The sequence below is a fragment of the Oncorhynchus gorbuscha genome, linkage group LG10 (genome assembly GCF_021184085.1).
Source record: "Oncorhynchus gorbuscha isolate QuinsamMale2020 ecotype Even-year linkage group LG10, OgorEven_v1.0, whole genome shotgun sequence".
Taxonomy (NCBI): Eukaryota; Metazoa; Chordata; class Actinopteri; order Salmoniformes; family Salmonidae; genus Oncorhynchus; species Oncorhynchus gorbuscha.
In genome coordinates this window covers 70,419,469-70,432,525 of record NC_060182.1, presented here as the reverse complement: position 1 = coordinate 70,432,525, position 13,057 = coordinate 70,419,469, and the positions used below count along the sequence as shown (strand labels likewise).

General features: G+C 45.1%; 1 protein-coding gene across 3 annotated transcripts in view; it reads left to right on the top strand.

The window, feature by feature from the left end:
• The window catches only part of LOC124046455 (G patch domain-containing protein 2-like), a 39,897-nt gene that overhangs the window by 9,946 nt on the left and 16,894 nt on the right, over positions 1-13,057 (top strand). For all 3 annotated transcript variants that reach the window (XM_046366840.1, XM_046366839.1, XM_046366841.1), the window contains exons 4-7: positions 3,029-3,193; positions 3,480-3,559; positions 3,685-3,780; positions 3,880-3,971. In XM_046366840.1, coding sequence (XP_046222796.1) covers positions 3,029-3,193; positions 3,480-3,559; positions 3,685-3,780; positions 3,880-3,971 — 433 coding nt within the window. The remainder of the gene's footprint in view (positions 1-3,028; positions 3,194-3,479; positions 3,560-3,684; positions 3,781-3,879; positions 3,972-13,057) is intronic.

Here is a 13,057-nt window from a genome sequence, read left to right as displayed (position 1 = left end):
TGCAGAGAGCCATATCAAATTACAGAAATACTCATCATAAACATTGATCTAAGATACAAGTGTTATACATACGATTATAGATAAACTTCTCCTTAATGCAACTGCTGTCAGATTTCCCAAAAACTTTACGGTAAAAGCACACCATGCAATTATGTTAGGTCAGCGCCAAGCCAGAAAAACATACAGCCATTTTCCAACCGAGGAGAGGTGTCACAAAACTCAGAAATAGCATTATAAATATTCACCGATGATCTTCATCGGAATGCACTCCCAGGCATCCCAGTTCAACAATAAATGTTCATTTTGTTTCGATAAAGTCCATCATTTATGTCCAAATAACTCCTTTTTGTTCGCTCTTTTAGTCCAGTAATCCAAATTCACAACGCGCGAGCAAGTCCAGACGAAAAGTCAAAGTTACATTACAGTTCGTAGAAACATGTTAAACGATGTATAGAATCAATCTTTAGGATGTTCTTTATCATAAATCTTCAATAATATTCCAACCGGACAATTCCTTTGTCTTTAGAAATGAAAGGGAACGCAGCTCGCGGGTGAGACTTAGCTCATTGCATTCTGCCAGACACCTGGTGTCCAGACAACAGCGCTTATTTGCTCCCCCTTCATAGTAGAAGCCTGAAACAGGTTCTAAATACTGTTGACATCTAGTGGAAGCCTTAGGAAGTGCAATCTGACCCCATTTACACTGTATATTGGATAGGCAAAGACTTGAAAACCAACAAACCTCAGGTTTCCCACTTCCTGGTTGGATTTTTTCTCAGGTTTTTGCCTGCCATATGAGTTCTGTTATACTCACAGACATCATTCAAACAGCAGAGTGTTTTATTTTTTCTATCCAAATCTACTAATTATATGCGTATTCTAGCTTCTGGGCCTGAGTAGCAGGCAGTTTACTCTGGGCACCTTATTCATCCAAGCTACTCAATACTGCCCCCCCAGTCCCAAATAACTTCAACTGCATTATCATTACACAGGTGCACCTTCTGCTGGGGACAATAAAGGCAACTCTAAAATGTGCAGTTTTGTCACAATACAATACCACAGATGTCTCAAGTTTTGAGTGAGCATGCAATTGGCATGCTGACTGCAAGAATGTCCACCAGAGCTGATGCCAGATAATTGAATATTAATTTATCTACCGTAAGCCTACGTCGTTTTAAATATTTTTGGCAGTACGTTCAAAAGTCCTCACAACCGCAGACTAAGTGTAACCACGCCAGCCCAGGACCTCCATATCTGGCTTCTTCACCTGCAGGATAGTCTGAGACCAGCCACCCGGACAGCTGATGAAACTGGGTTTGCACAACTGAAGAATTTCTGCACAAACTGTCAGAAACCGTCCCAGGGAAGCTCATCTGCGTGTTCGTCCTCCTCACCGGGGTCTTGACCTGTCTGCAGTTTGGCATCGTAACCGACCAGTGGGCAAATACTCTCCTTCGCTGGCACGATGGAGAAGTGTGCTCTCCGCGGATGAATCCCGGTTTCAACTGTACCGGGCAGATGTGTCGTGTGGGCGAGCATTTTGCTGATGTCAACATTGTGAAAAAGGTGCCCGACGTGGTGGTGGGGTTATTGTATGGGCAGGCATAAGTTACGGCCAACGAACACAATTGTTTTTTTTTATCTATGTCAATTTGGATGCACAGAGATACCCGTGACAAGATCCTGAGGCCCATTGTCATGCCATTCATCCGCCGCCATCGCCTCATGTTTCAGCAAGAATCTGTACACTATTCCTGGAAGCTGAAAATGTCCCAGTTCTTCCATGGCTTGCATACTCACCAGACATGTCACCCATTGAGCATTTTTGGGATACTCTGGATTGACATGTACGACAGCGTGTTCCAGTTCCCGCCAATATCCAGCAACTTCGCACAGCCATTGAAGAGGAGTGGGAAAACATTCCATAGGCCACAATTAACAGCCTGATCAACTCTATGTGAAGGAGATGTGTCGCACTGCATGAGGCAAATGGTGGTCACACCAGATACTGACTGGTTTTCTTTTTAAAGGGTATCTGTATTCCCAGTCATGTGAAATCAATAGATTAGGGCCTAATTAATTTATTTCAATTGTCTGATTTCCTTATATAACTCAGTAAAATCTTTGAAATTGTTGCATGTTGCGTTCGTATTTTTGTTCAGAGTATTTGCACACAAATGTGTTTCCACCGTCATTTCCCGCATAATACATTTTGCAGACACAAAAATATCCCACCATGTCGAAGGAACAAATTCTGTCAGCATTTATAAAATGACACCAAAACCTCCTGTTTCCATCACAGCTATTGTGATTTTGTTTTATTAGGTATGACTTTCCTCGCATACAAACTGTGGATGAAAATGTGGTTTGTGTCATTTACATATGTATATGCAAATTAAATAAGATGACAAAGGTAATAATGGTGCAAAATGAAAACAAAAAGCATGTAATAAGCCTTTTAATTCTAGAATTACCTGAATGTTCAAAGGATGGAGCTATGCCTGTGCTCTTTGTAAGTGTAACAGAATGCTAAGACTAGACAGAAAGAGGTTCTGATACAATAGGCTGGTTGCCGGGCACCCAGGCGGCTCTAATAAGGCGTTGTCATGTCGTGTTAATGAGCGCTGAAGCCTCTGCTAATCTCATTAGCCGTGGTGGGGCGAGGCGGCCCCTGATTTAACAGTTGTCACTACACCTTGACTGTGAGAGGCATGCGCCCCGCTGACTGACAGGTCTGTGGAGAGAGCAGTGTCTGGGGACCAGGGTGGTCTGCTGTGTGGTGGTGGAGAGGCTGTCAACAAATAGAGAGAGGATTGATGCAGGCCAAGTAGGAAAGATGCCCTCATGCAGTCAGTACTTCATTCCATGGTTAATTGTACAGCACTAAATTATAAATTGGTGCAGCCCATCCGTGAAAATACTTTTGTATCATTGTTTAAATGTCATGCAGAATCATATTGAGCAGTTATGGAATTTCCCAATGTACACATTGTGACTAACAGTGTTGAATTTCCTGCCTGTGCTGTAGGTGATGATGAGCAGAGTGACTGGTTCTTTGAGGGGGAGTGTGGAGCGGGGGGGATGGGCATTCCCAGCCTGCTGCCCAGCTGGGACCCAGATACTCCTCCTGTCCTCGAAGTACCAGACTCAGCTCCACCCACCTTCCTACAGCCTGCACGGCCCACTCAGAGAGGTGATGAGCTAATCAAAATGCTATACATAAAAATAAATATTTAACCTTTTTTATCTAGGCAAGTCAGTTTAAGAACAAATTCTTATTTACAATGACGGCCTACCCCGGCCAAACCCGGACGACGCTGGGACAATTGTGCGCCCTATGGGACTGTAGTGACGCCTCTTGCACTGAGATGCAGTGCCTTAGACTGCTATGCCACTCGGGAGCCCATTTACATTGTGAAATAACAGAAATGTCACTCTCTCCGGTTCTGATTGGGTAACAGTGTGGTTTGGTGTTGCAGGTTACCATGCCCGTCTGAACCGGTTGCCTGGCGTGGCTGCCCGCTGCATCAGGAAAGGCCGGAGGAGGCTTCCCAGTAAGGTGAGGGCAGAGTGGCACACTAGAAGCACATTCCTTGACGAACATTAATGGATACCAGGCTTTTAATTCATGTATTTAACAAGTTATGTGATATGTTCTAAAATACCACATTTTATGTGTTGCAGGACAACAGTATGTCAGTGTCTATGGAGAGAATGAAGCATTTCTCTCAGGACCCCTATCAATGGCTGCCTTCCATTGGAAAAAGAGACCGGAGCCAGGTATATTTGTGTTGAATTATTGAATAAGACATTTCATCTCTCTAGCCCTATTTTTGATGCGTCTGGGTGAACTCCTAACATCTTCTAAATGTGTTCCAGTTCAACCCTCTGTGTCCGTTACCTGTTTATCCCATTGACATGGTGCCAGACAGCTCCCATCGGAGATGCTCCTCTTCCATCTGCAAAACCAGGTAGGGGATGCACACAGCACTCATTATTGTTGGCATGGTTAAACTCCGCCTCTCCTGGGCCTATTGGAGCCATTCAGCCCATTCCATTCTGAAGCTCAATATATTGACAGACGTGGTTAACTCTTAAATGAACCAGTCGCTAAACACAGGTCGTGATTTAACCGATGCATGCTACATCAAAGTTTGTACCTCAGAGACATGTTCAATATGTGCGGGGGTGAGAACATTGACCAACTCCTCAGAGACAGGAGCTCAAAGTGTGACATCGTGACCTCCAGACTCAGGTGGGCATACAGATGACATCACATCAAGCAGCTGGGCTAACATGTTAAAGTTGTGCTTTGGTGCTATTGGTGTGGGCATTCATGGTCTTTAGAGTGAATGAGAGGAGTGGTGTCATAGAAGGTCATGTTAGGATGAGGACATGGGTAAGGCTTGAGAAAGGCTTGTGTGATATTAGCCACGTCCCCCATGAGACTAGCTAGCACAGTCAGGTACTGTATATGGGGCAAGCTTGACCCCTGGTCTATACAACAGACAACTCCTCACTGGGATATAAGACTCCGCTGAATAATAACTGATGTATTTTTCCAAGGTTGTCTTTCTCGAACATAGAATATATTCATGTAGAATCTTTGGTTTCCAGTGTTTCTGAAAACGCTAAAAAAATATAAATAATTGCAGAAGTTTATCTAAAGAGTTTTGCTCAAAGCCTCTAGCTCCAAGTCAGCCCCTGTACTGCTGGATCTGCATGGCATGGGGATTGTTGAGGAGCTGAACAGCCCTCAGTCTGAGACTCTTCCTTGCATTGTTTCCAGTTCCACAGTGCCTATTTACAGAGCATTTTTTATTCTGTTTCAAGCTCTCTCACTCTCTCTCCTGGGCTAGTTCAGAAAGCCCTCCACCATTTCTTGATGGGCAAAAACACGAATGCAATGAAAAGGCTAAACTTCTTAGATTTATTTTCTTAACTGGCTCTTTCTTCTCCACCTGAAAGGTTCCTTCAGATTCCAGTTTGAGCCATTGTGAATACTAATTTCTATCTATTAAAAAGCCCTCATATCCCTACCATGCTCTCATTTGAATGCCGTCTCAGGGGAAGCCTCTTAATTCTTTTATAGAGGGATTCAAGACCCTTCACTTCAAAAAGTATAAATCATACTCCCAAATGAACGAGGGAGAGAGGGGGATTGACGAGTGGTGCTTCAGATGTGTCCCGTCGGACGGCACAAGCCTGAATCCATCTCCCCAAGCAGCTCAAATCCATCCTCTAGTGACTGTCCAGACTTACCCTGGACAGTCACTGGAGGTCACCCCCCCTCCACAGTCACACCCCTAAACAAGTCACCCAACACATAAAGTGCCTCCAAATCAAATTTTATTGGTCACATCCACATATTTAGCAAATGTTATTGCAGGTGTATTGAAATGCTTGTGTTCCTAGCTCCAACAGTGCAGTAGTATCTAACAATTCACAACAATACACAAATCTAAAAGTAAAATAATGGAATTAAGAAATATCTAAATATTAGGATAAACAATGTTGGGTGGCATTGACTAAATACAGTATATACATAGAGTTGAAGTCGGAAGTTTACATACACTTAGGTTGGAGTCATTAATACTAGTTTTTCAACCCCTCCACAAATTTCTTGTTAACAAACTATAGTTTTGGCAAGTCGGTTAGGACATCTACTTTGTGCATGACACAAGTAATCTTTCCAACAATTGTTTACAGACAGATTATTTCACTGTATCACAATTCCAGTGGGTCAGAAGTTTATACGCTAAGTTGACTGTGCCTTTAAACAACTTATAAATTTCAGAAAATGTCATCATGGCTTTAGAAGCTTCTGATAGGTTAATTGACATCATGAGTCAATTGGAGGTGTATCTGTGGATGTATTTCAAGGCCGACCTTCAAACTCGGTGCTTCTTTGCTTGACATCATGGGAAATCAAAAGAAATTAGCCAAGACCTCAGAAAGAAAATTGTAGACCTCCACAAGTCTGATTCATCCTTGGGAGCAATTTCCAAATGCCTGAAGGTACCACGTTCATCTGTACAAACAATAGTACGCAAGTATAAACACCATGTTACCAGGCAGCCGTCATACCGCTCAGGAAGGAGACGCATTCTGTCTCCTAGAGATGAACTTACTTTGGTGCAAAAAGTGCAAATCAATCCCAGAGCAACAGCAAGGACCTTGTCAAGATGCTGGAGGAAACCGTTACAAAAGTATCTATTTCCACAGTAAAATGAGTCCTATATCGACATAAGCTGAAAGGCCGCTCAGCAAGGAAGAAGCAACTGCTCCAAAACCGCCATAAAAAAGCCAGACTACGTTTTGCAACTGCACGTGGAGTCAAATATCATACTTTTTGGAGAAATGTCCTCTGGTCTGATGAAACAAAAGTATAACTGTTTGGTCATTATGACCATCGTTATGTTTGGAAGAAAAAGGGGGAGCCTTGTTAGCCGAAGAATACCATCCCAACCGTGAAGCACAGGGGTGGCAGCATGATGTTGTGGGGGTGCTTTGCTGCAGGAGGGACTGGTGCACTTCACAAAATAGATGGCACCATGAGGAGGAAAATGGATATATTGAAGCAACATCTCAAGACATCAGTCAGGAAGTTAAAGCTTGGTCGCAAATAGCTCTTCCAAATGGACAATGACCCCAAGCATACTTCCAAAGTTGTGGCAAAATGGCTTAAGGACATCAAAGTCAAGGTATTGGAGTGGCCATCACAAAGCTCTGACCTCAACCCTATAGAACATTTGTGGGCAGAACTGAAAAAGTGTGTGTGAGCAAGGAGGCCTACACACTTGACTCAGTTACACCAGCTCTGTCAGGAGAAATGGGGAAAATTCACCCAACTTATTGTGGGAAGCTTGTGGGAGGCTACCCAAAATGTTTGACCCAAGTTAAACAGTTTAAAGGCAACGCTACCAAATACTAATTGAGTGTATGTAAACTTCTGACCCACTGGGAATGTGATGAAACAAATAAAAGCTGAAATAAATAATTCTCTCTACTATTATTCTGACATTTCACATTCTTAAAATAAAAAGTGGTGATCCTAACTGACCTAAAACAGGGAATTTTTACTAGGACTAGGAATTTGAGATTAAGTGTATTTGGCTAAGGTATTTGTACATTTCCGACTTCAACTGTATGAGATGAGTAAAGCAGTATGTAAACATTATTACAGTGACCAGTGATTCCAGTCTATAAGGCAGCAGCCTCTAAGTTGCAGGGTTGAGTAGCCGGGTTGTACCCGGTTAGTGATGGCTATTTAACAGTCTGCTGGCCTTGAAATAGAAGCTGTTTTTCAATCTCTCAGCCCCAATTTTGATGCACCTGTACTGACCCTCGCCTTCTGGATGATAGCGGGGTGAACAGGCCCTGGCGGTTGATGTCCTTGATGATCTTTTTGGCCTTCCTGTGACATCGGGTGCTGTAGGTGTCCTGGAGGGCAGAAAGTGTGCCCCCAGTAATGCGTTGGCAGACCGTACCACCCTCTGAAGAGCCCTGCGGTGGTGGGCGGTGCAGTTGCCGTAACAGTCGGTGATACAGCCTGACAGGATGCTCTCAATTGTGCATCTGTAAAAGTTTCAGAGAGTCTTAGGGGGCAAGCCAAATTTCTCCAGCCTCCTGAGGTTGTAGAGGCACTGTTGCGCCTTCTTCACCACACTGTCTGTGTGGGTGGACCATTTCAGATTGTCAGTGATGTGTATGCTGAGGAACTTGAAGCTTTCCACCTTCTCCACTGCGGTCCCATCTATGTGGATAGGGGAGTGCTCCCTCTGCTGTTTCCCGAAGTCCACGATCAGCACCTTCGTTTTGTTGACGTTGAGAGAGGTTATTTCCCTGGCCCCATCTCTGCCAGGGCCCTCACCTCCTCCCTGTAGGCTGTCTCGTCATTGTTGCCAATCAGGCCAACTACTGTTGTCGTCTGCAAACTTGATGATTGAGTTGGAGGCGTGCGTGGCCACACAGTCATGGGTGAACAGGGAGTACAGGAGTGGGCTGAGCACACACCCTTGTGGGGCCCCTGTGTTGAGGATCAGCGAATTGGAGGTGTTGTTTCCTACCACTACCTTGGGGTGGCCCATCAGGAAGTCCAGGACCCAGTTGCACAGGGCGGGGTTCAGACCCAGGGGCCTGAGCTTAATGATGAGCTTGGAGGGTACTATGGTGTTGAAGGCTGATCTATAGTCAATGAACAGGATTCTGACGTAGGTATTCCTCTTGTCCAGATGGTGCAATGGCGATTGCATCGTCTGTGGATCTATTGGGCCGGTAAGCAAATTGAAGTGGCTCTATGGTGTCAGGTAAGGTAGAGGTGATATGATCCTTAACTAGCCTCTCAAAGCATTTCATTACAGAAGTGAGTGCTACGGGGCATTTGTCATTTAGTTCAGTTACCTTTGCTTTTGTGGGTACAGGAATAATTTGGACATCTTGAAGCAAGTGGGGACAGCCGACTGAGATAGGGAAAGGTTGAATATGTTCGTAAACACTCCAGCCAGCTTCAGAAAGTATTCACACCCCTTTACTTTTTTCATATTTTGTGTTTCAAAGTGGGATTAAAATCTATTTAAATTGTCATATTTGGTCAACGATCTACACAAAATACTCTGTCGAAGTGGAAATAAATTCTAACATTTATTACAAATGATAAGATAAATGTTCACCTCTGAGACAAAATATAATAAGAATCACCTTTGGCAGCAATTACAGCTGTGAGTCTTTTTGTGTAAGTCTAAGAGATTTGCACACCTGGGTTGTACAATATTTGCCCATTTATTCTTTGAAAGATTCTTAAAGCTCGTTGTTGATCATTGCTAGAAAGCTATTTTCAAATCTTAACATAGGTTTTCAAGACGATTTTTAAGTCAAAACGGTAACTTAACTAGGCCACTCAGGAACATTCACTGTCGTCTTGGCAAGCAACTCCAGTGTATATTTGGCCTTGTGTTTTAGGTCATTGTCCTGCTGAAAAGTGAATTCTTCGCCCACTGTCTGTTGGAAAGAAGACCGAACCAGATTTTCCTCTAGGATTTTGCACGTACTTAGCTGTATTCTGTTTAAATATGTTTAAATATTGTTTAAATATTATCCCTAGTCCTGGCCGATGAGAAGCATACCCATAACATGATGCTGCACAACCATGCTTGAAAATATGAAGAGTGGTACCCAGTGGTGTATTGTGTTGGATTTGCCCCAAACATAACACTTTGTATTCATTATATTATGGAGTAACTACAATGTTGATTCATCCTCAGTTCTCACATCACAACCATTAAGCTCGGTTTTATTATCACCATTGGTCTCATGGTGAAATCCCTGAGTGGTTTCCTTTCTCTCTGGCAACTGAGTTAGGAAGGACACCTGTATCTTTATAGTGACTGGGTGTATTGATACACCATCCAAAGCCTAATTAATAACTTCATCTTGCTCAAAGGGATATTCAATGTCTGCTTTTTTTCCAAATTGGTGCCCTTCTTTCCAAGGCATTGAAAAACATCCCTCATCTTTTTGGTTGAATCTTTGCTTGAAATTCACTTCTCAATTGAGGGACCTTACAATTATCTGTATGTTGTAACAGTTTTGACTTGAAGTTATTGTTTGTAGGGGTACCAGAGAAAATATTGATTTCGCCTTTTTGTTTGGGAGGGAATGAGTCCTGTCTGGTCCGTCAAGTCTACACCAATACAAAGGACTCATGTAAAAGTCAGTATGGACATACATTTTTCATAAACCCTTAAAACATTGGAAATAACAAAAAAACAATGGTTATTTTGCGTGGGTTGTATTACCAACATACACTGGTGAAAAAAATTAAGGGAACACTAAAATAACACATCCTAGATCTGAATGAATGAAATATTCTTATTAAATACTTTTTTCTTTACATAGTTGAATGTGCTGACAACAAAATCACACAAAAATGATCAATGAAAGAAAGTATCAACCCATGGAGGTCTGGATTTGGAGTCACACTCTAAATGAAAGTGGAAAACCACACTACAGGCTTATCCTACTTTGATGTAATGTCCTTAAAACAAGTCAAAATGAGGCTCAGTAGTGTGTGTGGCCTCCACGTGCCTGTATGACCTCCCTACAACGCCTGGGGATGCTCCTGATGAGGTGGAGGATGGTCTCCTGAGGGATCTCCTCCCAGACCTGGACTAAAGCATCCGCCAACTCCTGGACAGTCTGTGGTGCAACGTGGCGTTGGTGGATGGAGCGAGACATGAAGTCCCAGATGTGCTCAATTGGATTCCGGTCTGGGGAACGGGCGGGCCAGTCCATAGCGTCAATGCCTTCCTCTTGCAGGAACTGCTGACACACTCCAGCCACATAAGGTCTAGCATTGTCTTGCATTAGGAGGAACCCAGGGCCAACCGCACCAGCATATGGTCTCACAAGGGGTCTGAGGATCTCATCTCGGTACCTAATGGCAGTCAGGCTACCTCTGGCGAGCACATGGAGGGCTGTGCGGCCCCCCAAAGAAATGCCACCCCACACCATGACTGACCCACCGCCAAACCGGTCATGCTGGAGGATGTTGCAGGCAGCAGAACGTTCTCCACGGCGTCTCCAGACTCTGTCACGTCTGTCACGTGCTCAGTGTGAACCTGCTTTCATCTGTGAAGAGCACAGGGCGCCAGTGGCGAATTTTCCAATCTTGGTGTTCTCTGGCAAATGCCAAACGTCCTGCACGGTGTTGGGCTGTAAGCACAACCCCCACCTGTGGACGTCGGGCCCTCATACTACCCTCACGGAGTCGGTTTCTGACCGTTTGAGCAGACACATGCACATTTGTGGCCTGCTGGAGGTCATTTTGCAGGGCTCTGGCAGTGCTCCTCCTTGCACAAAGGCGGAGGTAGCGGTCCTGCTGCTGGGTTGTTGCCCTCCTATGGCCTCCTCCACGTCTTCTGATGTACTCGCCTGTCTCCTGGTAGCGCCTCCATGCTCTGAACACTACGCTGACAGACACAGTAAACCTTCTTGCCACAGCTCGCATTGATGAGCTGCACTACCTGAGCCACTTGTGTGGGTTGTAGACTCTCATGCAACCACTAGAGTGAAAGCACCGCCAGCATTCAAAAGTGACAAAAACATCATCCAGGAAGCATAGGAACTGAGAAGTGGTCTGTGGTCACCACCTTTAGAACCACTCTTTTATTGGGGGTGTCTTGCTAATTGCCTATAATTTCCACCCATTGTCTCTTCCATTTGCACAACAGCATGTGAAATGTATTGTCAATCAGTGTTGCTTCCTAAATGGACAGTTTGATTTCACAGAAGTGAGATTGACTTGGAGTTACATTGTGTTGTTTAAATGTTCCCTTTATTTTTTTAGCAGTGTAAATGATCACACACATTACAATATAACAAACAATGAGCTCTGGTTCCTCAAGAAAAGTCCCGCACCTCGGGCCCAAAAGATCCCGGTAAAGGAGTTCAGTGAACTCAAGTGACTTTAGTCACGCAATGTTCGTCTTTTCATAAAAGTGTAGCGTAAACCCAGTCTCAATCATACAATCAAAATATCAAACTCTTTTGCCACACAACCATTACATTTACATTACATTTAAGTCATTTAGCAGACGCTCTTATCCAGAGCGACTTACAAATTGGTGCATTCACCTTATGACATCCAGTGGAACAGTCACTTTACAATAGTGCATCTAAATCTTAAGGCGGGGGGGGGGGTGAGAGGGAATACTTATCCTATCCTAGGTATTCCTTAAAGAGGTGGGGTTTCAGGTGTCTCCGGAAGGTGGTGATTGACTCCGCTGTCCTGGCGTCGTGAGGGAGTTTGTTCCACCATTGGGGGGGCCAGAGCAGCGAACAGTTTTGACTGGGCTGAGCGGGAGCTGTACTTCCTCAGTGGTAGGGAGGCGAGCAGGCCAGAGGTGGATGAACGCAGTGCCCTTGTTTGGGTGTAGGGCCTGATCAGAGCCTGGAGGTACTGAGGTGCCGTTCCCCTCACAGCTCCGTAGGCAAGCACCATGGTCTTGTAGCGGATGCGAGCTTCAACTGGAAGCCAGTGGAGAGAACGGAGGAGCGGGGTGACGTGAGAGAACTCGGGAAGGTTGAACACCAGACGGGCTGCGGCGTTCTGGATGAGTTGAAGGGGTTTAATGGCACAGGCAGGGAGCCCAGCCAACAGTGAGTTGCAGTAATCCAGACGGGAGATGACAAGTGCCTGGATTAGGACCTGCGCCGCTTCCTGTGTGAGGCAGGGTCGTACTCTGCGGATGTTGTAGAGCATGAACCTACAGGAACGGGCCACCGCCTTGATGTTGGTTGAGAACGACAGGGTGTTGTCCAGGATCACACCAAGGTTCTTAGCGCTCTGGGAGGAGGACACAATGGAGTTGTCAACCGTGATGGCGAGATCATGGAACGGGCAGTCCTTCCCCGGGAGGAAGAGCAGCTCCGTCTTGCCGAGGTTCAGCTTGAGGTGGTGATCCGTCATCCACACTGATATGTCTGCCAGACATGCAGAGATGCGATTCGCCACCTGGTCATCAGAAGGGGGAAAGGAGAAGATTAGTTGTGTGTCGTCTGCATAGCAATGATAGGAGAGACCGTGTGAGGTTATGACAGAGCCAAGTGACTTGGTGTATAGCGAGAATAGGAGAGGGCCTAGAACAGAGCCCTGGGGGACACCAGTGGTGAGAGCGCGTGGTGAGGAGACAGATTCTCGCCACGCCACCTGGTAGGAGCGACCTGTCAGGTAGGACGCAATCCAAGCGTGGGCCACGCCGGAGATGCCCAACTCGGAGAGGGTGGAGAGGAGGATCTGATGGTTCACAGTATCGAAGGCAGCCGATAGATCTAGAAGGATGAGAGCAGAGGAGAGAGAGTTAGCTTTAGCAGTGAGGAGCGCCTCCGTGATACAGAGGAGAGCAGTCTCAGTTGAATGACTAGTCTTGAAACCTGACTGATTTGGATCAAGAAGGTCATTCAGAGAGAGATAGCGGGAGAGCTGGCCAAGGATGGCACGTTCAAGAGTTTTGGAGAGAAAAGAAAGAAGGGATACTGGTCTGTAATTGTTGACATC